This window comes from Nicotiana tabacum, chromosome 23, assembly GCF_000715075.1.
Source record: "Nicotiana tabacum cultivar K326 chromosome 23, ASM71507v2, whole genome shotgun sequence".
Taxonomy (NCBI): Eukaryota; Viridiplantae; Streptophyta; class Magnoliopsida; order Solanales; family Solanaceae; genus Nicotiana; species Nicotiana tabacum.
Genome location: NC_134102.1, coordinates 140,671,078 through 140,698,401, shown reverse-complemented (window position 1 = coordinate 140,698,401; position 27,324 = coordinate 140,671,078). Strand labels below are relative to the sequence as shown.

At 35.5% G+C, this 27,324-nt stretch overlaps 2 protein-coding genes and 1 pseudogene across 9 annotated transcripts; all 3 read right to left on the bottom strand.

The window, feature by feature from the left end:
- Nucleotides 1-274: 274 nt before the first annotated feature.
- Nucleotides 275-9,722, bottom strand: LOC107830705 (GDSL esterase/lipase At5g08460-like; annotated as a pseudogene).
- Nucleotides 9,365-14,681, bottom strand: LOC142161773 (F-box protein At2g26160-like). Its single transcript, XM_075245897.1, has 5 exons — nt 13,579-14,681; nt 13,241-13,257; nt 12,335-12,432; nt 9,730-9,810; nt 9,365-9,439 (listed from the first exon to the last, which is right to left on the bottom strand). Exons 1-5 carry the CDS (start codon nt 14,679-14,681, stop codon nt 9,365-9,367), a joined length of 1,374 nt encoding a protein of 457 aa, XP_075101998.1.
- LOC142177579 (F-box protein At2g26160-like) lies at nt 9,770-26,690 on the bottom strand. 8 transcript variants are annotated; one of them, XM_075246751.1, is made up of 3 exons: nt 23,956-26,665; nt 22,897-22,977; nt 9,770-9,810 (listed from the first exon to the last, which is right to left on the bottom strand). In XM_075246751.1, the coding sequence occupies exons 1-2, from the start codon at nt 25,111-25,113 to the stop codon at nt 22,936-22,938; spliced, it is 1,200 nt and encodes a 399-aa protein (XP_075102852.1). In that variant the 5' UTR covers nt 25,114-26,665; the 3' UTR covers nt 9,770-9,810; nt 22,897-22,935. The 8 variants fall into 8 exon arrangements, with proteins under 8 accessions (XP_075102852.1, XP_075102851.1, XP_075102855.1 ...); XM_075246750.1 differs by having other exon boundaries at nt 22,901-22,977; XM_075246754.1 differs by lacking the exon at nt 9,770-9,810 and having other exon boundaries at nt 21,107-22,977; nt 23,956-24,040; nt 24,255-26,690.
- Between the last annotated feature and the right edge of the window lie 634 nt (nt 26,691-27,324).

Genomic DNA, 27,324 nt, shown 5'->3' with positions numbered 1-27,324 from the left:
TATTACAGAGTTTATTTTAGTTTTGTTATCATAAATTCTAAACTAATAGTTCAAACTTCAAAGTTTCAAAATGTTATCCTACTAGCAATCTCCATTTTGAGAATTCAGTGAGTTTCTGAATAATTCTCAGCTGAAATAGTTTAGACCAAGCTATAACTTTTCAACAATTTTGTTTCCTTCCTCTTGGTGATTTATAGGTTGTCAAACGAGAGGGTTGATTCATCTTTTTATATGTTTGCACCTATTGGTTTATAGGCCTTATTCCCAGGTAAGTAGAGAAACTTGAATGAACTGCCAGAACGAGTTTTGTCATTGCAGACATATCACAGCTGCATTTCCTAGTTTTTGTGCTGTAACTGGAAAGGAATACTGAAATTTACAAGGCTTTCCGCGTTATAATCGCAAAAATGCAACACATAAAGAATGCTATATCAACTATACAGTGCTAATAGGCACAGAGCGAGAATGTGTATAGGTCCAATTATCTGGTGCTTGGAGCTAACATGTCCTGCAACTTCATTGGGTAGCACATAGGTGTGTGTAAGCCGGACCATACATTGTCAGTAAGGATCGCGTTCACAGCATCAGTCGAGGTGAAATTGATCCCACCAGATATGATTTGAGGCGTTACTGCACGCCATTTCAGGGGAAATGCACAAGATCCAGCCTTTGTATTTGCCTAAACCACAGCAAGCCTCGTCTGTCACATTGAAACCTATAGTGAAAAATGCAAAAAAAATTAGATTGCATACATCTAACTGCGAAGCGTCCTGTCAAATGACTCAATACAGATTATAGAGACCGCTCACCATAACGGTCATGATTCTGAATGATGTCCATTGACCCCTCAAATGCATCACAGAATATGACAGTGGCACCAACAAGTTCCTCATTAAGTTCAGCGATGATATATCTAACAGCAAAGTTGAACTCGAGTATCATGTCGTTTATGGTTTCCACACACTGCCCGTTCTTGCTATGGTATAGCCATAGGTAATAAGGAGCACAACCTATTGGAGCCAGTCCCATTACAACCACTTTTCTGACATTTGCATTGTACAAGTTCTGTGCCCCCAGTATATATATACATCAGATAAATTTATGAAGAAAAACTTCGAAAAGTATTGCTGACATATAATAGCAGAATCAAATATCAAAGAACCATTTTCAAAATAATCTTGGAAACAATGTAAAGTCATAGGGGAAACTGAAGCATGTAATGTATGAGAGGGAGCAGAACAACGAGCGCAAATAGAGTAATTTGTTGAAAGAAAATGTGAATGGCTTAAGTGACATTAAAAGTAGAGAAAACCATACTCTTCTTCTAATTTTACTAAATCAAGTACTGAATTTCCCTGTCCCTAAATATGTCAATGTGCAGCTTTCTTGGTCATATAGGTGTGTCTTACAATCTGTGCTAGATAGAGAGACATTATTTAACTTAGAACTCTAAGAATAAACTATTGTGTATAGCTGCAAAATTTAATGTATTCAAAAGGAAACTGTCGACGATATAATATGATCACAGAAGACAATAAAAGAAGGTGTTAAGATCATATATAACACTGCACCTTAATTTCCTGCTTCATTGTCTGTGCCAAAAACTGGTTGAAGCTCCAGGGTAAGTAAACAGATTGAACATCAGATACATTCCGGAGATAGTAATGAATGTAGTCGTTGGCCCCGATTGAAATGTAGAACACAGAAGTTGACATCAGATCAGCTGTTGTTTCCTCACCAATAGTCATTATAAACTGCTGAATAGTGTTCAGTGGCCTGCTCTATTTGCTGTGCAAGTGAGATATGCTGACCCTGCACAAATATTACTCATCTAGTTTAAATACTAATCTAAGCATTAAAATCAACAACTCACCATAAAATTGATCATAGTTACAGTGTATATGATTATTAAAACAGAAAGTATATATAATGAAAATGTACCAATTCAGAGCCGCTTGAGAAAATAATGCCAGCACCAGCAGAAGCATAATTAACACCAAGAATCACGTCTTCAATTGAACCAGCCTGCCCTAGATAACTTGGCACAAATGGTAATCCAAGACGCAATGCTGATATAATCAAATCAACAAAAATGGAAAATTAGCAGTCTTAACCCAAAATTTCTTCAAAAAGATCAAGAATGTATCACTGAGATACCTTAGAAAAATTACAAACCAAGACTTTCCATAAACCATTTAATCAGGCAAGAAATTAACAGAAAAAGAACCATAAACCATTTAATTGAAAGTCCAATCATTTCCCTCACTGACAGTCAATCAAAAACACATCAATCTCAAATCTCACTAACCCAATTGAAAAACTCTCAACCTTTTCACAAAATCTTACTAACCCAATAGAAACATTCTCAACTTTTCAAGAAATCCCACTAACCCAATTGAAAAGAATCTCAACAAGTTTTATACAAAGAAAAAAGTACCAAGAAATTGAAAAATAAAATTACCAAGATAATCGACAGGAATTCTTCCACTGCAGAAGCGTCCAGTAGGTTGATGTGTATCAGAATCACGTCCATAATGAAGCCTATCAGCACGAGCAAAAGTTTCAAGAAAATTGTTGGTACCACAATCAACTGACGAATCACCAATTACGAACAAAGCAGGAACAAGAAATTCCTTAGTAGGAGAAAAAATTGGAGCTGGAGAGATAGAAAAAGAGGGCGAAAATGGTGGCCAAAAATCAAAAACAGAATCATGGGTTATGAGAGCTATGTTTTTTGGGTATACGAAAGAAATGGAGATGAACAGAATCTTGATTGCAGAGAAACCCATGAGCATTTCAATGCCCAGAAAAAGTTTTGTGCGCGGCTTTGTCACCTTGGGTAGGGAAATAATTCCCGCAGGCTGCACAGAGGTTATCCGGGACTGTTGCAATTTAAGTGTGGATTGCCTCGTAATGCAGTTTAAGTTTTTCCAGTGACGTAAACGTCCTATTACATTTGGGAACATCGCATTTGATGTTATCCAAAGCAGGAGCATCCCTAAGCATCTCTCTTTTTTTTCTCTCAGTAAGATCTTCATAATGATGAGGAGTTGTTTTTCCCATATGCTGAGTTATGGCAGCGGCGAGAGGCGAAGTTATAGCGGCGGCGTGAGATGAAGTTACAGGCGTTAAAAAATTGAAGTAACAGAGATACTAGTGATATTCTATCTATTTTTATATATATATATATATATATATAAAATATGACTTAAAAATTATTTTAATTTAAAAATCACTTAAAATAAGTTTATCCAAATGGGCATAAGGCTCAACATCACTTGTAAATTGCATGCTATGTCAATCTCTGTTGGGCCATCTCTACAGAGATATACCTGTTGGACTCTGTGCGAACTGACCCAACTACCGTATGCTGCCCAAATATTCAGAAATAGCCACTTTTCAGATCTAGCTCTTGTAATTGAAAGGTAGCAACTACAATGGATTTTAAATTCCATATGTGAAACTCCAAGACATTATTATGGAGTTTCACCTTTAAAATTTGAAATTCCATAATAGTGGCTATATTTTAATTACAGGACTAAAAAGTAGCTAACCTGCACTATTATTACCTCCAACCTGTTTTCCTTTCAGGTGCTTATTGGTGCAATTCTAACCAGGGACTTGTAGGTTAAAGGCATTTCAAAATTTTAAGATAAGAAATTATTTACTTAAATGAAAGGGTTTAACTTATTTATAATTTGATATACAATTTACAATTATATACAAATTAATATTAAATGAGTATCCCTAGATTGTAGTCTTTACTGTGGTGACCGAGTTCATACACTTCAACCAATTGCCCATTAATCTCTCTCTTCGTCTCTCTCTCTCTCTCTGTGAGTGTGTGCGCGCGTTCTTTCCTCTGCCTATTTCTTCTTTATTCGATATTCTCTGCTTCTCTATTTTTCTTATCTTTTTCTCATCTCCTTTCTCTCCTTTTTCTTCAAGGATTCAATAATGGATTTCACGTCGCTGCTTATCACCAGCAAACCAGTTACTGTCCGTGAGCCATTAACAGACATTAAAAAACTTGAAAGTTTTGAATTTAAATTCGATTTTTTTTTTTTGAAATTATTATTTATTTGGATTGGATATTATTGCAAATGATTGAGAGTATCCTTTGGAATTTATATCTCAATTATGAGGGTATTTGGTGAAGGATAGAGTTAATTTTGGTTCGACTTTCAGATTGAAACTCGAGAGGAAGGTTGTATTTCCAAGATTGTATTAAAATTGTATGAAATTTACATAAAAATTGTATTTAAGTTGTATTCTGTTGTTGTTGTATTTTTTGTATGAATGTTGCATTAAAGTTATAAATAAGTTGCATATTATATGAATCGTTGTATGAAATTAATATTAAGTTATAAATACTTTCTTTTACATAAATTTGTATATATGTATCAAAATTGTATTAAAGTTCTATTATGTTATATGATAATTGTATTTCAGTTGTATTATGTTGTAGTTGTATTTCAGATACGAGATAGATCTTCCAAAGAACAAGATCTTTTTCGAATAAGCAAATTCATTTGGGACCCTGCAGGTCCACTCTTTTTCCTATTCAAAGATCAGACCCTTGGCTTTGTGTTTTCACATCAAGGGTTATTTGCATATGTAGAGATATCAAAGGAGGCTTCTTACTTCCCAAACAGATTCTCATATATATATAAATTCTGCTTTATCAAGAATACACGGATTATCCGATTGAAAATGATAACAAAATGCATAAGTCATTAGAAGGAGTTCTAAAAATTATACATATGGTATACCACCTAATTACCGTATTTCCTTCATAAGGAAGAAAGAAAAATTAGTATGAATGTTGTATGAAAGTTATAACTAATCTGTATATTGTATGAATTTTATATTTAAGTTATATATTACTCCCTCCGGTCCATAATAATTGATTTATTGGTTGTTTTCACTTAGATCAAGAAATTCACCTTTTCACATTAATTAATAATAAAATTGACCGTATTAACCTTTATTATCTCTTCACATTTTATTTTATTTTATTTTATATTTGACATAATGTCATTTTAGGATTTGGGATGTGATTATTATCAACTCCCACTAAACATTGAATGAAGCAACTGGCAGACGAAGCAACCGGCAGAACATTGAAAACTTTGTGAGCCAGGAACACTATTTACTCCTAACACATACTCAACATTATTTACTCCAAAGACAATGTAGAAAAAAAATAATTAATTCATTCTTAAAATCTGAAAAAATCAGATATTTTGGACGATAAAAAAAGACCAAAAAATCACTTATTGTGGACCGGAGAGAGTATTATAAATGTATTAAATTTATATTACAATAATAGCAACTCATAGTCGGAAGTAGCGAGAAAGAGAAAAATGATGAGCCGGGACGTGCTTCTGAGGCGCGCCAGGAAAATTATGTCAATGATGCTCATGGTATTAGAATGCTTTGGATGTTATGTCTGCTTGCACTCAATTCATGTTGTTTTTCATTTAATTTCATTCTGTGGAGACCTTAAACTGCCATTGCGAATTATAGTTAGTGCTGTAATTTGTTTAGATTTGGAGGTCTAAAGCCCAAATTTCATTAATACTGTTGAATTTGTCTCCAAACCAGCACATTTATGCTATGCTACTAGAGATTCTGATGTTGATTAACAGAGTAACATCGTGTGGCAAAATATTCTCTTTTTCTGGTGGCACTTGCATGTAAGTGCCAATTTTCTGTGATTATGCTAAGGTGCATTTTTGATCGTTACACTAATCAAATCATAAATCAATATGACAGGTGGAATGAGGTATCATTGCCTTTGGTTTGTAAGTTCCAGACTTCCAGTTATTAGGCAAAATACAATGTATAGGAGGGACGCGGCAGAAGAGAGGGAGGGAGGTTGTTGAAGATTAGGGAGAGGAGAGAAAAAAAGAAAAAGAGTCTTCACTGAATCCTTTAATTGAAGACGCTAATTATGATTTGAGAATCTTTAAGGGGGAATATATACAAATTTTTAAAGAAAACTCAGTTAGCTTTAAATAGGAAACTTTAATTAAAGCGGATAAATAAGTTTGTATTACGGTACTTTAAAATAAACCAAGCCTATCGGCAAAACCTTTAATAGACTTATGCACGTAACAGATCTTAATCCTTGGGCCAGGACTATGTTACTGGACTATCCATCGTACTGGGCCTAGAAATGTGTTTATGTGCAGAAAATAATTTTCAAAACGGAAAAGGTCCAAATATACCCTTGTACTATACGAAATTGAGCACATTTGTCCTTCGTTAATACTTTAGCTTAAATATGCTCTTACTGTCATATAGTTGGTCTATATATGCCCTTAGAATTACACAGTTGGCCCATATATGCCCTTTTCGAAACAGAATCCACACAAACTAATTAGCTCTTTCGTTAATTGTATTACAAACACTATTTCCTTTTTATTAGTACTTTTTTTTTACCTATCTCTTTTATTTCTTCTTTTTTCTTTTCTTCTCTTTCTTTTTCTTTTTTCTTTCACCCTTATCCGATTTCCCCCCATTACTGATGTGTTCTCTATTTTTGTCACCAATTTACTTGACAAAACTCATAAATTCCAATTACTAAGAAAATTCTCGCATAAGAATATTTTAATAGATCATATGTTTGTCAATTTTTTAATTTTTACTGAACATATATTTAGTTCTAAAAAATTTAACAAAGTAAGATTGAAATAATATTTATGTAACAAAAAACCCGAAAAATCCAACAAACCCGAACAATCCAAACCGATATAATTAGTTTGGTTTGGTTTTGATAAAAACTGAACCAACCCGTTCTATGTACACCCCTAATTTACATAGTTAATAAAAAAATATAAAATGTCCAGCTGAAAAAAGATGAAAAAAGACTAACAACTCAAATTTATAATACTATAACTTGAACTCTAGGCTTTTAATCATTAAATTATCTTTCTGGAAACAATTTAAATATTTTGGTCTTTTGAGTATTGTTAAAGGTTGAGATATTTTTATTATTTTAAAGTTTAAACCATAATTTTTGGAACAATTTAATTTCGTTTATTTAGAGGGCTAGTGAAATTGGAACTTGATTACCTTATGGGAGAATTTTCTTAGTGATTGGAATTCATGAGTTTTGTCAAGTGAAATTAGTAACAAAAATGGAGAAGATATCAGTAATGGAGGAAACGGATAAGGGAGAAAGAAAAAGGGAAAAAAAAGGGAAGAAAAGAAAAAAGAAGAAAGAAAAGAGGAAGGTAAAGAAAAAAGTACTAATAAAAAGAAAATAGTGTTTGTAATACACTTTAATACAATTAATGAAAGAGCTAATTAGTTTGGGTGAATTCCGTTTTGAAAAGGGCATATATGGGCCAACTGTGTAATACTGGCGGACCCAGAATTTTGTGCAAGCGGGTTTAATTTTACAAGTACATAACTTTAGTCGTAAAATAGTAGTTGTCAAGTGGGTTCAAATAAAATATTTATACAGTTTTAATTCTAATTTATACATATACACAGTATTATTTTTTGGCGAAGCGGGTTCAGTTGAACCCGCTAGCCACCACCTGGGTCCGCCACTGCTGTGTAACTCTAAGGGCATATATGGACCAGAGGACACTGAATTTGATCTCCATTTGCCAAGAATAGCATATGGATAATGGTACAAAGAGATCCTTTTCTGATATTTAAAGGAAACTTGAAACAGCATCAAATTACTCCATGCAAGCATTATTTGCAACTTATAATCACTTAGCTTAATCCCTCTGTCATGCGGTTACATGTTTCAATTCCCCCTATATCCCTAAGTTCTTCCTAACATTATTTAGCTCAATCGTTAGAGAAATGTCTGCTTTTAGAGAGCAGCATTACTTTTCAAAGTTTTTTTCAGTAATTTTGAATTCTTCAGAATCTGTGTTGGGTAATGTGGATAATTTTCTCGCTTTACCCTTTTGTATGCTCTAGATGGATAAATTTAAAAGAAAATCTAGAATAGTTTTCTGCAATTGCTAGGTGATAAAATTTATCTAGAAATAGTTCTAGACTTCTCCTCTAGCACTATAAATAACTCATTTTGTGATCTGGTAATGTAGGAGTGGAGTTTCAATACATTCTGAAATGTGCTTAACGTCTATATCCTTATTCCGTCCTCTATATGTCTTATGATATTATGTAAGGCCAACTTTATATTCCAACAGTTTATGGGATGTATACTGTTGGCACATAACTTGTATAGACCCAAGATCTTGAATAAGCAGTTGTGATGGGAGTCATAGGACTAGCTCCAATAGGCTGTGCTCCTCCTACCTATGCCTACCTTACTACTCATGGCTATGCCACAGCCGAGGGCAGGCATGCATGGATACCGTAAATGGCATAATACTAGGATACAACTTTTCCAAGAGATGGTTACAGAACTTTATGAAGATGTGGTGGCTGCAACTGCCATCTTCTTATGCATTTGCAAGCTCAATGTGCATCATTCCAAATTGTGACTGCTATTGTGAGCAATCCATAGGATATTCTTTTGATGGAGTGCATCATATATAGTGGAACTCAAACCCACCATTTCTTTACCATTTCAATTTAGGTTTCGGCGTCAAAGAAGACACTGTGGTTTAGGCAAACACAAAGGCTGTATTATCAATTATGCGCATTTTCCCGGGAGGGGCATGCCGAGATGCCTCTAACGATATCTGGTGAGCCCAATTTCCCAATCAATGATGTGATTAATGCATCCCTACATGATGATTTCTGGTCCATCCTACACACAACTGTTGGGCTACCCGTGAGGACCTAGGCATCTCATTGCATGCAAATTAGCATTGTAATTCCTGAAGATATGATCACCGCATAACTTGTTTAGATTTTTTTATTATGTTTTAGGTAACATTTCTGTATTTTCAATTTTTGTTATTGCAGAGAAATGATGAGCAGGTTGCTGGATTCATATTCACTGCAATTGTGTACCATTGTATTCACATTTTAACAAAAGAATTTGCAAATTTCATCATCATTTCATGTTTTGACACAAAGCTAGGAAATATGGCTGTCGTATCTCTGCATAATATCATAACTCGTCATGTCAATTCATTACAGTCATTAGAAGATTGGTATGATTCAGCTTGAATAACCTGGGAATGAGGATTTTTTTGAGATAAGCAAAATACCTGGTAATATAGCCTATTAACCAATATGTGCAAAGCTTACACACAAAAAAAGAATTATGCCGAACTTCGTTTCCATTTTGATCAGTGTTAATAGCTAAATATTAATCATAATTTTCCCTTCTTGTAAAGCTAGTCAAAGTCATCTATGCTGATATGGGGTCTTTGAAAAATCTATAAGACCAATGAATACATTTCATTGAAGTCCAAAAGTTTCAACACATCACTCCATCTTTGCTATGCAAGTGCCTTGACAATGGTGCAACCAAATAACAGGACTCTATGGTAATCTAGTAATATAGAAAGCAATGTAATAGAATTCGAGAATTATTTTATAATGGAATTGCAGTGTTCTTTAGTAGAGATGGATTCCTAACTACAAAATTCTTCCATTATTGCGTATGTATCTTGTTTTTTTAAAAGTCACTCTTGTGTATCTATCTTTAGATCTCATTTAGAATTGCCTCCTCAAAATATATTTATAGCCAAGATATAAATTAGGGTTAAGTATGACAATTAACTAACTTAAACTATAGAATTACCATATTGTAGTCTAGTAAGCTTAATTGAATGAGAGTACCTTGTTGATAAAAATTTCTCCTTTATCATCAGAAAGCACCGAGTCTAACTCGGATACTGGTGCCACAATCATCTCCCTCACCTGAAATCAAAAGGAAAAGAAGCAAGGTTTATTTAGCTATCATTAGATGTCATAATATTTTACTTCTTGTTTAGTAGAGCCCGTTCCCATTTGTCATGTAGTTTAATTGCAAATGAAGCATCAGAAAGAAAATGTTCGATGAAGTACTTCCTAAGGAAAGATAAGTGCGTCATAAATATAGCACCAAGGAGGTGCTGTCAAAAGTATTTACATATCAACCGAGAAACGAGATTACACCTCAACTCAAAATATAAGAACTATTGCTAGTATGGCTGAATTGAATACAAAGGATAGAGGAGGAGGGATGAGAAGCTTAGACCAGAAAAGGGGGATGAGAGGACACAAAATTCTTCTTCACACTACGCATGTCGTTCCTTGCTAACTCCTAACCCCTTTTTAACCGGTTCCCAATTTGCACCATTGATTTCTTTTCCAAGCCCACTAACCTGGGTCCCAGATTAACCTGTGAAGACCTCCTGGCCCTGTTGCTTGTTCTCGGGCCAATAGCTATTTGTGTTACATCCTTGTTGGTATCCCATATTGGACTAGGGCTGATTCACAACAGATTCTATGAGATCTATAGCTGCTTCAGCATCATTGACAAGTCTTATTTATACCAACTAAAAATAAAGTAAGCAATTCATTTGATCTTCTAAAAAGGAATTTTCTGTCTTCGAAGCATCTATAATTTCTCTCCCTTCAGACTATCCACCATATACATGCAGGAACAGTGTACTCCACTTTTTTTTGTTGTCCTCCCTCTAATGTTCCAGCATTTCAGCAGCTCACACATATCCTTTGGGATAATCCATTTAAGTCCCTCCATATTAAGAAACCATTGTCATAGCTGAGCGGTAATATGGCAATGCAAAAATATGTGATTAATAGCCTGTTTGGCCAAGCTTCTTTTTGGGCCAAAAGTATTTTTTTTTTTGCCAAAAGCATTTTTGGCCAAAAATTGAGGTGTTTGGCCAATCTTTTGGAAGGATAAAAAGTGTTTTTGAGGAGAAGCAGAAGCGGTTTTTGAGAAGCAGAAAAAAGTAGCTTCTCTCCAAAAGCACTTTTCTGAGAAGCACTTTTGAGAAAAATACACTTAGAAGCAGTTTTCAAAAGCTTGGCCAAACACTAATTACTGCTCAAAAGTGCTTTTCAAATTAATTAGCCAAACACAAACTGCTTCTCACCAAAAGCACTTTTTAAAAAAGTACTTTTGAGAAAAGTACTTCTCAAAATAAGCTGATTTTAGAAGCTTGGCCAATGAGGCTATAACACCGTATGGCTTGCCTCTACATAAACAGCTTTTCAAACATAATTGAAAGTTGTGTTAAACAAGCCTTTGAGTTACCAACCAACAGAAACATGCCACCTTATAAGGAGCATTTGATTCCATCAAGCACTTGTTCTCTGAATTCTTTGCACAAAACTAATGCAAATAAACACGCCTACATAGAGCAGAGATTCTCACCCTACCTGCAAATTAGGCTACTTGCTAACAATCCAAGCTGGAAACTCTTACTACCCAAAGCCTAATACTTTGTTAGCTTAGACTGCCTTTGAATACATTCCTTGTTTTACTCGATGAGAGAACCAAAATTTCCCACCAATTGCTTGTTGGGCAGATGAACATTGTGGCCTCTCTTAAAGGTCTTGACATTTTCTTTGAAGAATCTCACTCGTCTAATATGCAATATCATTTTTTTAGACGCTAGTGTCTAGGCCAGCTTGTTCGCACCTCGACTATTCCATCGGGTACCTGCTACTGCTACCGCCCACCAGCACGGTAACTCTTTCCACCAAGGCTTGGAAAGATGGAACGAAATCACCTAGTGTTTTTGCCCCAGCTAAGATTTGTAACTGTTCTTATGGCTCTACTCTCATTTCAATGAACACTAGGTCACACCCTTGGGTGCATCTAATACGCAATATCATTTGATAAACTGAAAAGAGATGTCGAATAGTTAGGAGAGGAAGAGATGGAGGTGTTTTTAAGATAATTTAAGAAGTTACTTTTTTTTAATATAGCACATACATGAGAAATAAGTAAAAGAAACGGAAGCTAGAATCTTAGAAATTAAGGATAATCATATACACGAAACCTTAATATAATTTTTCTTTAATAACATACTAGACATTGATAAGAAAATGTGTGCTTTTCTTTTTCTTTAAATAGCTTTTGTGAAATTCACAAGTAGTTGAATTACCACCTTTTTCTAGTTATATGCATGGATACTTCTGCTTAAATTCATTAAGGGGTCGTTTCGTTCAATTGTGGGATAGACAAGGATATTCATCCCATGGGATTAGCTATCCCACCTTCTCTATAAGATAGCTAATCCCACCATTTTGGTATAAAATTTATCCGGGATTAACTGATACCCATAACTAAACATGGGATAAATACAATCCCAAATTCTATTCCAACATTTAGAATCCTTATCTGGCAACCCAATGACCCCTAAAGGTATACACTGCACGTGGTGCCAGTTTTCCACCAAGTCAAATTAACTATCAGGTTTGTGATTACATTTGATGTATCCAGTGAAGATGAGACACCCTTATCTCTACCAGATATATCATTGCCAAGGAGCAACTTTGCTAAATCTTCCTTCATCAACTGCAAATCTAAACGGGAAAAGAAGAACAATAGGTTATAGATAGAGAAGAACCGGAGAATGTTGTGTGTTTTTGATGTAAGATATAATGTGGAATCTCCTTCATGTATAAATAACTTAATTAATCTACATGAATTTACTTTGGAATACAAACAGGTGCCGGAAGTTGTAAAGTATGACTTTTAGGCTTTTCAAATGAAAGAATGAGAGTAAAAAAGAACAAAAAAGAAGAAAAAAAGATAAATATGATTCTTAGTTTACAGATGTGTTGCATCACCTTACTTAAGACCAAATATTATATAATATACTAGTAAATTTAAAGAGTTCGTTGAATATGAGTCGATTTTCCCATGTGCGACGCAAGTTATACTTGCAAATGATAAAAATTCTGTACTGGAGTTCATTGATCCCGTGTGTAATTGAGGTAAAAAACCAGCCAATAACGTCGCTAGACAATTCCTCCTTGGTGTTGTTAAAAAGATTAGTTATCGAAAAGTTTCAGTTGGTTGTACCTCAATATAAAAGAATCAAAGCAACCAAGTCAATCAAATAAATGTGATAATGCAACAAAAGGCTAAACTGATAAAAAGCAAATATTAACATATAGTACGTAATTCTTATTGATCAGCTTTGCCAATGTAACAGATGCAAGTATAACGTCTTCTGATCTCGAGCACCATAACATCAGCATATGAAATTATCAAGCAAAATATTTTACAGGTATATTGGTAGACAACGGTCCTTCTTAAGTGGGATATATGTGTGTCCACAATAGCTGAAATTTACTAACTTGTTTACTATTGAACCTGGGATCAAACCTGCTTCAGCCTCCAACCTTTAGATAAGACACAGACAACTAAAATGACATGTTCGAAGGAGATAAATGTAGGGGGAATCAAATGAGAGAGTTAAAATTTGCAAACTAAATATTTCCTTTTTTATTGTTATTTTGCAAACTAAATATCATAAGCCTCAATAGTCTATTAAACACAACAACAATCCACCAGCCAAGATTACAATGAAGGAGAATAAACAGATTAACTTAGCTTTAAACTGATAATACGGTAAAAATAATAATTTAAAACAAACAATAAGTTGCAATCACATTATTAGTGATGGCATAACCCAAGTTGGTGGGCAAATAAGGCTTATTGACAATCCAGATCCAGGATAAAATGATTCAATTTTTCCATCTTCTAGATTGTAAGCCCCCATATCTCTTCCAGCCCCTCCTTCCACATTTCTAACATATTCTAACCAATCATCAGTAAAATATATGTGATTAGGTTTGATTCCTGAAAACTTAGAACAGTCAATGCAACTTGCTCCATTGCGGCCCAAAAAAATTGATAAATCTCCCAAGGTTTTAATTTCCTCTTCCTTGAATTTACCTTTGGTTATATCTAGTTCAGATATTTTAAATTTAAAGCTCTTAAAAGTACCGTTTGGATCCTCATCTATGCTCTCGATTGCATATCGAGTAACAAGTAATAGTGCACCGGATAACTCAACTAGGTAGAACTGAACTGAAGGCAGTTTAAACATATCATCTTCAAGCTCAGCAAGCAAGCGTGTCTGTACACTTGGTTGCGTAATGTTAGGCCCTGCAATATCATAAGCCCATACTTCGCCACGGTAACTCACTGAATAAAATTGGCCCTTACAAAAAATCATATTGCAGACTCCACCATCAGTAACAACATCAATCTCCGTCCAATTAAGATCTCCGGGTCGCCAAAAAGCCAAACAAGAACCTCCTCCATAATAGTGCACCAACAACGTATAATCTGATGTAAGAGATGGATTTGCAGATAAGATAGCTTTGTCTATGCAGTGCCAACGCTTTCCTTCACGTGCTCTTTCGAGATAATCGAGACCATGAAAAGACAGTAAGTCTTTTCGGGAGGGAAGCTGTATATTGATTCGAGATAAAGGATGCAACAAGTTCATCTCCCCCGTATTATTTGCCACGGTGCAAAGCCATCCCTCGGATGGTAAACACTCTCGTCCTCTAGCTTCCGGGAGAAATATGCTTGAAACTTTCTTCTTGGAAAGAGAGTAAAATTCTCGATAATCGTCATCTTTGGCACCCAACATAAGCAACGAGACTTGGGGCGAAAACACATCAAAGTTTTCCTTTGTAGCAGCAGTTCGCCACGAGGTACAAACAGTACCAAAAGCAATGAAATCTTCAATCACTTTAACACGCTTTGCAATATCAGTAATCAGATCGATGGGCAACTCTGCCCAGTTCGCCATAGTTTGAGGATGTGAGGCTTCTCTATTTCTAGGGCAAGGAAAAAGAACCGCTTCCATAGCAAGACAAATGAATCTAAGGACATATATATAGGCGAGCAAGCAAATTCCTATATTGACATGGATTTTGAATACTAATGACAAGCCCAGATTTTTTCTAATTTAGGAACTAGGAATTGGACTGGGCGTGCAAGTAAATTCCTATATTGACAAGGATTTTGTGGATAACAAGCCCAAAAAATTCGGAACTTGTTGGATTTGGACTCGAATTGTACAACTAGTATGATAAAGTTCACGATTAGCCATTTTTAGAGTATGTATTGAAAAAATAGCCGCAGGTTCAAAAGTGTTGCAAATTAACTATTTTTAAAGCAAAAATAAAATTTGAAAAAAAATACAGTAAAAATCACACAGACCTACTTTTTCTGCATTTTCTCAGAATCGCATCAATAATCCTCCACTCTTTACATCAAGGGTTATATCCCTGGGAAAGAAGAGATGAAACAAATATATATTATAAAGTAAGACCTACCAACCCAGATTCGTATCATCTCCCGTTCGTCGCCGTCGATTATCCCGATTTGAAGCTTCCCAATCTTCGGCAACTAGAACCGCCGATGATAACAAACAACAGCTTCAATTTTTATACTTAGGTTTGTCGATTATTTTGATTCAGATATGTTAATACATGTTTGTTGAGGATTTGGTATTTGAAGGTAAGAATATTTGGGGGCTTTCAAAGCGAGATTCTGATTCAAGGAAAAATTAGAATTATCACATTGTGCGAATTTTCTAAATCAAAGAAGCATTGTCTGTCTGAGTTTCTAGATCATCACCAGTTACAAAGATGTTGTAACGATGTTGTATTTTACCGATGTTGTATTTTACCAGTTACAAAGCATTATTTTCTAACGATGTTGTATTTTTCAAAGATCATCACCCCAAACTTTTGTATTTTATAAAGAGCCCGCTATTTATTATTTTGTAACGATGTTGTTTTGTCTTCTCGATGATCTAATAGTGTATCATGTAATTCATTATAAAAATAATAATTTTGTATCAAATTTATTTATGTTCAGGACTATGGTTTGCGATATTATAATTAATGTTATTGATAATGGTATTGTTGGGTATTTGTGATAGTTTTTAGATTTTGTAGGTATAAGTCATATTTCATGTTTTTCCAAATCAAACTTCACCCAAAATAAATGTCCAAACATATTTCATCTTCAAACCAAACTTCACTCAAATTAGATTTTTCAGAATAAATTTGGGAATCTATGGCCAAACGCTAGCTTAGTTTGTGTTTGGCTAATCAATTTGAAAAGCACTTTTGAGCAACAATTAATGTTTGGCAAAATTTTAAGAAACTGATTCCAAATGTATTTTTCTTAAAAGTATTTTTCAAAAAGTGCTTTTAGGGAGAAGCTAAATATTGTTGCTTCTACTCAAAAGTATTTTTTTCCCTAGAAGATTGGCCAAACACCACAACTTTGAAAAAAAAGTACTTTTGGCCTAGAGAAACTTGGTCAAATAGATTATAGCAGTGACTATTGTTAATTACATTTGAATTTGCGATTATCTTTCAATTACCGATCCGAAAAATGGTTAACTTGTGCAATTTTTACTTGAGACTCTGAATCGTGGCGCAAAGGTCTAACATGTGTTGAGACGGCTCACATAATTATCATTCGAATTGAGAAATGTATATTGTTAATTGCCTCCAAAACTAATAGCCGACAATGTATATTTTTTGTATATATGCGTATTATATACAGAAAATATACATACTTTATATAATTTTCGGATAGCAAATACATTAATTTCGACTGACCAACCAATTTTGTATTTTGCTTTACTTCACACAACCCAAACATGGTATATCTACTTGCATTCTAGCTCAGCCAGATAAGGAAAAGGGAAAACAAAAGTCCAAAAAGATAAGTGTATTAGATTTCTTAGTTACATTCTTTTCGTTCATATTGATTTTATTTCTTTCAATGTACAAACTTATGTAAGTTCACTGATTATTTAATGCTTTTTATTGTGATATATTTGATTGAACATAGCTTAAGTTACATTACATTTTTCCACTGTTGTAGAACAGCATTGACGGAAATATGCAAGAAAACATGGTCCTAAATAGGGTGAAAAAGCTCCGTAGAGACGTTATATTTGTGAACTGAATACCAAGGAGGCATATTAAGTTAAAGACATAATATTTGTGAACAGAATATCATAGGCCTAAATCATTCGGAGAAAATAAAGATAGAACTGATTAAAAACTTAGTAGGTGTTTGGACATAAAAATTATAATTTTGAAGAAAAGAAAAGGTAGTATTTGGAGTTAAAGTTGAAATATAATATTTGAAATTTGAAATTGTGTTTAAACATGTATTTTACTTTTAAAAATGTTACAATTTTATGAGTGGGAAAAAAGTTTTTTCTAAAAATATTGAAATTTTGAAAAACTCGCTTTCGAAAAATATCCAAATACCTGCAAAATTTTATGGAGGGGTCGGGCCTATGCGAAAGGCGTGGGCTATAACACACGTGAATCAGGCAGAATTCTAGTTTTACGGCCCTAAAATGACAAAAAACGAGGAACGGTCATGGCAAGGCGGTGACTATTGTTTCTTAGATCGTTTTTGATGGTTTGGAAAAATATTTAGGCGATCAGGGTCCGAAGGCCCGGCCCAATGTGGAAGGCGTGGGCTATGGCACATGAAAATCAAATAATAGAGCGAAATTCCAGTTTTATGGCCGTGAAACGCCAAATAACGAGGAACGGTCGTGGCGGGGCAGTGAATATTGTTTCTTAGGTCATATTTATGGTTCAAAAAAATTTAGGCAATCCGGATCAGGGGGCTCGGGCCCATACGAAAGGCGTGGGTTATAGTACACGAAAATCTGGATTTCGGACGGAATTCCAGATTTATGGCCCTAAAATGCCAAAAAACGAAGAACGATCATGGCTGGGCAGTGACTATTGTTCCTTTGGTCATTTTTGATGGCCCGAAATATTTTTAGGTGATCTGGGTGCGGGGACCCGGGCCCATGCGGAAGGTGTAGGCTATAGCATATGAAAATCAGGTAATCGGGCGAAATTTCAGTTTTATGGTCCTAAAACGCCAAAAACGAGGAACAGTCATGGCGGGGCGGTGACTATTGCTTCTTAGGTCATATTTGATGGTCCGAAAATTTTTTAGGCGGCCCGGGTCTAGAGGCCCGCGCCCATGCGAAAAGCGTGGGCTATAGCATATGAAAATCAGTTAATCGGGCGAAATTCAAGATTTATGGCCCTAAAACACAAACAACGGGCACGGTCATAGCAGGGAGGTGACTATTTTTCCATAGGTCATTTTTGATGGCTCGAAAAAAATTTAGGCGACCGGATCCCAAGGTCTAGGCCTACGCGGAAGGCGTGGGCTATAAATTTGGGAATTGAGCGACATTCAAGTTTTATGACCTTAAAACGCCAAAAAACGAGGAACGGACATGGCTGGGTGGTGACTATTGTACCTTTGGTCGTTTTTCATGGCCCAAAAAAATTATAAGCGATTTGGGTACGAGGGCTCGGGGCCATGCAAAAGGCATGGGTTATAGCACACGAAAATCAGAAAATCGGGCGGTACTCCAGTTTTAAGGCCCTACAAAGTTAAAAAAAAATGAGTTACGATCATGGGGGGAGGGGGTAACCATTGTACCTTAGGTCATTTTTGATGGCCCAAAAACTTTTAACCGATCTGGGTACGAGGGCCAGGGCCCATGCAGAAGGTGTAGGCTATAGCACACGAAAATTAAAGAACCGGGCAAAATTCTAATTTTATGGCTCTAAAATGCCAGAAAACGAGGAAAGGTCACAACACGGCGGTGACTATTGTTCCTTTCATCATTTTTTATGCCCCGAAAAGTTTTTAGGTAATCCGGATCCAAGGGCTCAGGCCCATGCAAAAGGCGTGGGTTATAGCACACAAAAATTCAAAAATCGGGGCGGAATTCCAGTTTAATGGCTTTAAAACGCCAAAAAATGAGGAACAGTCATGGCGGTGCGATGACTATTGTTTCTTTGATCGTTTTTGATAGCCCGAAAAAATTTTATACGATCCGGATCTGGGGGCCCGAGCCCATGCGGAAGGCATGGGTTATAACTGTTACGCGATGCCTTCCTGAAGTTCCTTGGAAGGGTGACGTAAGGCTAAGCAATCGATGTCAGTGCGATTGATGTCCGCCAACTGAGGTCCCCTCCGTACGCTAGACTAGATTGTTAGTGTCGTACGGGAAAACCAATATCATGAGCAATTGAGAGAGAGCAAAAAAGAGAGTTGAGAATGAAAGAAAGCTTGATTGCATTGAATGAAAGATATTACAGAAAAACAACACGGTGTCGGGGGGAGAGACACCAATACAGATAATTGTTTGCTTGCTTGAAAGTTTGATTGCTTGGTCCCCCTTAATAATGCTTAAAAGAAATAAACCAAAGTTACATGACTAGACCTATAAAAGCTGTAAAATCACACTTAAAGAAAAATGCAGTAAAACTATTCTATATTTACAATGAAAAGGACCTAGTCTTCTACAAAGTAGAAACAAGTCCGTTGGCAGCAACTTTGTCTTCAGCATCAGGGTCGGCACACGCGGCATTGTTTGCGCGCGCGGCGCTGTTGGCATCTGCCTGTGGATGGGCGCTGGCGATGGCTATCGGTGGGACGATAGAGGCACATGCGCGCTTGTCACTTGAAGCTGCCGAGACCACGGGGCCTACCGTGGCGCTGGGCGTTGTGTAACTAATCTTATGGCTCTACTCTCATTTCAATGAACACTAAGTCACACCCTTGGGTGCATCTAATACGCAATATCATTTGATAAACTGAAAAGAGATGTCGAATAGTTAGGAGAGGAAGAGATGGAGATGTTTTTAAGATAATTTAAGAAGTTACTTTTTTTTTAATATAGCACATACATGAGAAATAAGTAAAAGAAACGGAAGCTAGAATCTGAGAAATTAAGGATAATCATATACACGAAACCTTAATATAATTTTTCTTTAATAACATACTAGACATTGATAAGAAAATGTGTGCTTTTCTTTTTCTTTAAATAGCTTTTGTGAAATTCACAAGTAGTTGAATTACCACCTTTTTCTAGTTATATGCATGGATACTTCTGCTTAAATTCATTAAGGGGTCGTTTCGTTCAATTGTGGGATAGACAAGGATATTCATCCCATGGGATTAGCTATCCCACCTTCTCTATAAGATAGCTAATCCCACCATTTTGGTATAAAATTTATCTGGGATTAACTGATACCCATAACTAAATATGGGATAAATACAATCCCAAATTCTATTCCAACATTTAGTATCCTTATCTGGCAACCCAATGACCCCTAAAGGTATACACTGCACGTGGTGCCAGTTTTCCACCAAGTCAAATTAACTATCAGGTTTGTGATTACATTTGATGTATCCAGTGAAGAAGAGACACCCTTATCTCTACCAGATATATCATTGCCAAGGAGCAACTTTGCTAAATTTTCCTTCATCAACTGCAAATCTGAACGGGAAAAGAAGAACAATAGGTTATAGATAGAGAAGAACTGGAGAATGTTGTGTGTTTTTGATGTAAGATATAATGTGGAATCTCCTTCATGTATAAATAACTTAATTAATCTACATGAATTTACTTTGGAATACAAACAGGTGCCAGAAGTTGTAAAGTATGACTTTTAGGCTTTTCAAATGAAAGAATGAGAGTAAAAAAGAACAAAAAAGAAGAAGAAAAGATAAATATGATTCTTAGTTTACAGATGTGTTGCATCACCTTACTTAAGACCAAATATTATATAATATGAGTCGATTTTCCCATGTGCGACGCAAGTTATACTTGCAAATGATATAAATTCTGTATTGGAGTTCATTGATCCCATGTGTAATTGAGGTAAAAAACCAGCCAATAACGTCGCTAGACAATTCCTCCTTGGTGTTGTTAAAAAGATTAGTTATCGAAAAGTTTCAGCTGGTTGTACCTCAATATAAAAGAATCAAAGCAACCAAGTCAATCAAATAAATGCGATAATGCAACAAAAGGCTAAACTGATAAAAAGCAAATATTAACATATAGTACGTAATTCTTATTGATCAGCTTTGCCAATGTAACAGATGCAAGTATAACGTCTTCTGATCTCGAGCACCATAACATCAGCATATGAAATTATCAAGCAAAATATTTTACAGGTATATTGGTAGACAACGGTCCTTCTTAAGTGGGATATATGTGTGTCCACAATAGCTGAAATTTACTAACTTGTTTACTATTGAACCTGGGATCAAACCTGCTTCAGCCTCCAACCTTTAGATAAGACACGGACAACTAAAATGACATGTTCGAAGGAGATAAATGTAGGGGGAATCAAATGAGAGTTAAAATTTTCAAACTAAATATTCCTTTTTTATTGTTATTTTGCAAACTAAATATCATAAGCATCAATAGTCTATTAAACACAACAACAATCCGCCAGCCAAGATTACAATGAAGGAGAATAAACAGATTAACATAGCTTTAAACTGATAATACGGTAAAAATAATAATTTAAAACAAACAATAAGTTGCAATCACATTATTAGTGATGGCATAACCCAAGTTGGTGGGCAAATAAGGCTTATTGACAATCCAGGATAAAATGATTCAATTTTTCCATCTTCTAGATTGTAAGCCCCCATATCTCTTCCAGAAGCTAAATCTCCATCCACATTTCTAAATCTCCATTGCGGCCCAAAAAAGTTGATAAATCTCCCAAGGTTTTAATTTCCTCTTCCTTGAATTCACCTTTGGTTATATCTAGTTCAGATATTTTAAATTTAAAGCTCTTAAAAGTACCGTTTGGATCCTCATCTATGCTCTCGATTGCATATCGAGTAACAAGTAATAGTGCACCGGATAACTCAACTAGGTAGAACTGAACTGAAGGCAGTTTAAACATATCATCTTCAAGCTCAGCAAGCAAGCGTGTCTGTACACTTGGTTGCGTAATGTTAGGCCCTGCAATATCATAAGCCCATACTTCGCCACGGTAACTCACGGAATAAAATTGGCCCTTAAAAAAAATCATATTGCAGACTTCACCATCAGTAACAACATCAAGCTCCGTCCAATTAAGATCTCCGGGTCGCCAAAAAGCCAAACAAGAACCTCCTCCATAATAGTGCACCAATAGCGCATAATCTGATGTAAGAGATGGATTTGCAGATAAGATAGTTTTGTCTATGCAGTGCCAACGCTTTCCTTCACGTGGTCTTTCGAGATAATCGAGACCATGAAAAGACAGTAAGTCTTTTCGGGAGGGAAGTTGTATATTGATTCGAGATAAAGGATGCAACAAGTTCATCTCCCCCGTATTATTTGCCACGGTGCAAAGCCATCCCTCGGATGGTAAACACTCTCGTCCTCTAGCTTCCGGGAGAAATATTCTTGAAACTTTCTTCTTGGAAAGAGAGTAAAATTCTCGATAATCGTCATCTTTGGCACCCAACATAAGCAATGGAACTTGGGGCGAAAGCACATCAAAATTTTGCTTTGAAGCAGCAGTTCGCCATGAGGTACAAACGGCACCAAAAGCAATGAAATCTTCAATCACTTTAACACGCTTTGCAATCTCAGTAATCAGATCGATGGGCAACTCTGCCCAGTTCGCCATAGTTTGAGGATGTGAGGCTTCTCTATTTCTAGGGAAAGGAAAAAGAACCACTTCCATAGCAAGACAAAAAGAACCTAAGGACATATATATAGGCGTGCAAGTAAGTTCCTATATTGACATGGATTTTGAATATCAATGACAAGCCCAAATTTTTTCTCATTTAGGAACTAGGAATTGGACTCGGCATGAAAGTAAATTCCTATATTGACAAGGATTTTGCTTATGACAAGACCAAAAAATTCGGAACTAGTTGGATTTGGACTCGTACAACTAGTAGGATAAAGTTCACGATTAGCCATTTTTAGAGTATGTATTGAAACAATAGCCCCAAGTTCAAAAGTGTTGCAAATTAACTATTTTTAACACGAAAATAAAATTTAAACAAAAATACCCGTAAAAATAACACATACCAACTTTTTCTGCATTTTCTAAAAATCGCATCAATAATCCTCCACTCTTTACATGGGTGGGTTATATCCCTTGGAAAGAAGAGATAAAACAAATATACAAAGTAAAACTTACCAACCTAGATTCGTATCATCGCCCGTTCGTCGCCGTCGATTATTCCGGTGAAGCTTCCCAATCGTCGGCAACCATCAAATTCTAGAAGTTGTAAAGTATGACTTTTAGGCTTTTCAAATGAAATAATGAGAGAAAAAATAACAAAAAAGAAGAAAAAAGATAAATAGGATTCTTAGTTTATAGATGTGCTACATCACCTTACTTGAGACCAAAATTATATAATATACTAGTAAATTTAAAGGGTTCGTTGAACATGAGTCGATTTTCCCGTAAGTTATACTTGCAAATGATATAAATTCTGTACTGGAGTTCATTGATCCAGTGTGTAATTGAGGTACAAAAACCAGCCAATAACATCGCTAGACAATTCCTCCTTGGTGTTGTTAAAAAGATTAGTTATCAAAAAGTTTCAGTTGGTTGTACCTCAATATAAAAGAATCAAAGCAACCAAGTCAATCAAATAAATGCGATAATGCAACAAAAGGCTAAACTGATAAAAAGCAAATATTAACATATACGTAATTCTTATTGATCAGCTTTGCCAATGTAACAAATGCAAGTATAACGTCTTCTGATCTCGAGCACCATAACATCAGCATATGAAATTATCAAGCAAAATATTTTCCAGGTATATTGGTAGACAATGGTCCTTCTTAAGTGGGATATATGTGTGTCCACAATAGCTGAAATTTACTAACTTGTTTACTATTGAACCTGGGATCAAACCTGCTTCAGCCTCCAGCCTTTAGATAAGACACGGACAACTAAAATGACATGTTCGAAGGAGATAAATGTAGGGGGAATCAAATGAGAGAGTTAAAATTTACAAACTAAATATTTCTTTTTTATTGTTACTTTGCAAACTAAATATCATAAGCCTCGATCATCTATTAAACACAACAACAATCCACCAGCCAAGATTACAATGAAGGAGAATAAATAGATTAACTTAGCTTTAAACTGATAATATAATAAAAATAACAATTCAAAACAAACAATAAGTTGCAATCACGTTATTAGTGAAGGCATAACCCAAGTTGGTGGGCAAATAAGACTTACTGACAATCTAGGATAAAATGATTCAATTGTTCCATCTTCTATATTGTAAGCCCCCATATCTCTTCCAGCCCCTCCTTCCTCGTTTCTACCATATTCCAACCAATCATCAGTAAAATATATGTGATTAGGTTTGATTCCTGAAAACTTAGAAGAGTCAACGCAACTTGCTCCATTGCGGCCCAAAAATATTGATGAATCTCCCAAGGTTTTAAGATCCTCCTCCTTGAATTTACCTTTGGTTATATCTAGTTCAGAGATCTTAAATTTAAAGCTCTTAAATGTACCATTTGGATCCTCACCTATGCTCTTGATTGCATATCGAGTAACAAGTAATAGTGCACCAGATAACTCAACTAGGTAGAACTGAACTGAAGGCAGTTTAAACATATCATCTTCCAGCTCAGCAAGCAAGCGTGTCTGTACACTTGGTTGAGTAATGCTAGGCCCTGCAATATCATAAGCCCATACTTCGCCACAGTAACTCACGGAATAAAATTGGCCCTTACAAAAAATCATATTGCAGACTCCACCATCAGTAACAACATCAATCTCCGTCCAATTAAGATCTCCGGGTCGCCAAAAAGCCAAACAAGAACCTCCTCCATAATAGTGCACCAACAACGTATAATCTGATGTAAGAGATGGATTTGCAGATAAGATAGCTTTGTCTATGCAGTGCCAACGCTTTCCTTCACGTGCTCTTTCGAGATAATCGAGACCATGAAAAGACAGTAAATCTTTTCGGGAGGGAAGCTGTATTTTGATTCGAGAGAAAGGATGCAACAAGTTCATCTCCCCCGTATTATTTGCCACGGTGCAAAGCCATCCCTCGGATGGTAAACACTCTCGTCCTCCAGCTTCCGGGAGAAATATGCGTGAAACTTTCTTCTTGGAAAGAGAGTAAAATTCTCGATAATCGTCATCTTTGGCACCCAACATAAGCAATGGAACTTGGGGCGAAAGCACATCAAAATTTTGCTTTGAAGCAGCAGTTCGCCATGAGGTACAAACGGCACCAAAAGCAATGAAATCTTCAATCACTTTAACACGCTTTGCAATCTCATTAATCAGATCGATGGGCAACTCTGCCCAGTTCGCCATAGTTTGAGGATGTGAGGCTTCTCTATTTCTAGGGCAAGGAAAAAGAACCGCTTCCATAGCAAGACAAATGAATCTAAGGACATATATATAGGCGAGCAAGCAAATTCCTATATTGACATGGATTTTGAATACTAATGACAAGCCCAGATTTTTTCTAATTTAGGAACTAGGAATTGGACTGGGCGTGCAAGTAAATTCCTATATTGACAAGGATTTTGTGGATGACAAGCCCAAAAAATTCGGAACTTGTTGGATTTGGACTCGAATTGTACAACTAGTATGATAAAGTTTACGATTAGCCATTTTTAGAGTATGTATTGAAAAAATAGCCGCAGGTTCAAAAGTGTTGCAAATTAACTATTTTTAAAGCAAAAATTGGAGCTGGAGAGATAGAAAAAGAGGGCGAAAATGGTGGCCAAAAATCAAAAACAGAATCATGGGTTATGAGAGCTATGTTTTTTGGGTATACGAAAGAAATGGAGATGAACAGAATCTTGATTGCAGAGAAACCCATGAGCATTTCAATGCCCAGAAAAAGTTTTGTGCGCGGCTTTGTCACCTTGGGTAGGGAAATAATTCCCGCAGGCTGCACAGAGGTTATCCGGGACTGTTGCAATTTAAGTGTGGATTGCCTCGTAATGCAGTTTAAGTTTTTCCAGTGACGTAAACGTCCTATTACATTTGGGAACATCGCATTTGATGTTATCCAAAGCAGGAGCATCCCTAAGCATCTCTCTTTTTTTTCTCTCAGTAAGATCTTCATAATGATGAGGAGTTGTTTTTCCCATATGCTGAGTTATGGCAGCGGCGAGAGGCGAAGTTATAGCGGCGGCGTGAGATGAAGTTACAGGCGTTAAAAAATTGAAGTAACAGAGATACTAGTGATATTCTATCTATTTTTATATATATATATATATATATATAAAATATGACTTAAAAATTATTTTAATTTAAAAATCACTTAAAATAAGTTTATCCAAATGGGCATAAGGCTCAACATCACTTGTAAATTGCATGCTATGTCAATCTCTGTTGGGCCATCTCTACAGAGATATACCTGTTGGACTCTGTGCGAACTGACCCAACTACCGTATGCTGCCCAAATATTCAGAAATAGCCACTTTTCAGATCTAGCTCTTGTAATTGAAAGGTAGCAACTACAATGGATTTTAAATTCCATATGTGAAACTCCAAGACATTATTATGGAGTTTCACCTTTAAAATTTGAAATTCCATAATAGTGGCTATATTTTAATTACAGGACTAAAAAGTAGCTAACCTGCACTATTATTACCTCCAACCTGTTTTCCTTTCAGGTGCTTATTGGTGCAATTCTAACCAGGGACTTGTAGGTTAAAGGCATTTCAAAATTTTAAGATAAGAAATTATTTACTTAAATGAAAGGGTTTAACTTATTTATAATTTGATATACAATTTACAATTATATACAAATTAATATTAAATGAGTATCCCTAGATTGTAGTCTTTACTGTGGTGACCGAGTTCATACACTTCAACCAATTGCCCATTAATCTCTCTCTTCGTCTCTCTCTCTCTCTCTGTGAGTGTGTGCGCGCGTTCTTTCCTCTGCCTATTTCTTCTTTATTCGATATTCTCTGCTTCTCTATTTTTCTTATCTTTTTCTCATCTCCTTTCTCTCCTTTTTCTTCAGGGATTCAATAATGAATTTCACGTCGCTGCTTATCACCAGCAAATCAGTTACTGTCCGTGAGCCATTAACAGACATTAAAAAACTTGGAAGTTTTGAATTTAAATTCGGTTTTTTTTTTTAAAATTATTATTTATTTGGATTGGATATTATTGCAAATGATTGAGAGTATCCTTTGGAATTTATATCTCAATTATGAGGGTATTTGATGAAGGATAGAGTTAATTTTGGTTCGACTTTCAGATTGAAACTCGAGAGGAAGGTTGTATTTCCAAGATTGTATTAAAATTGTATGAAATTTGCATAAAAATTGTATTTAAGTTGTATTCTGTTGTTGTTGTATTTTTTGTATGAATGTTGCATTAAAGTTATAAATAAGTTGCATATTATATGAATCGTTGTATGAAATTAATATTAAGTTATAAATACTTTCTTTTACATAAATTTGTATATATGTATCAAAATTGTATTAAAGTTCTATTATGTTATATGATAATTGTATTTCAGTTGTATTATGTTGTAGTTGTATTTCAGATACGAGATAGATCTTCCAAAGAACAAGATCTTTTTCGAATAAGCAAATTCATTTGGGACCCTGC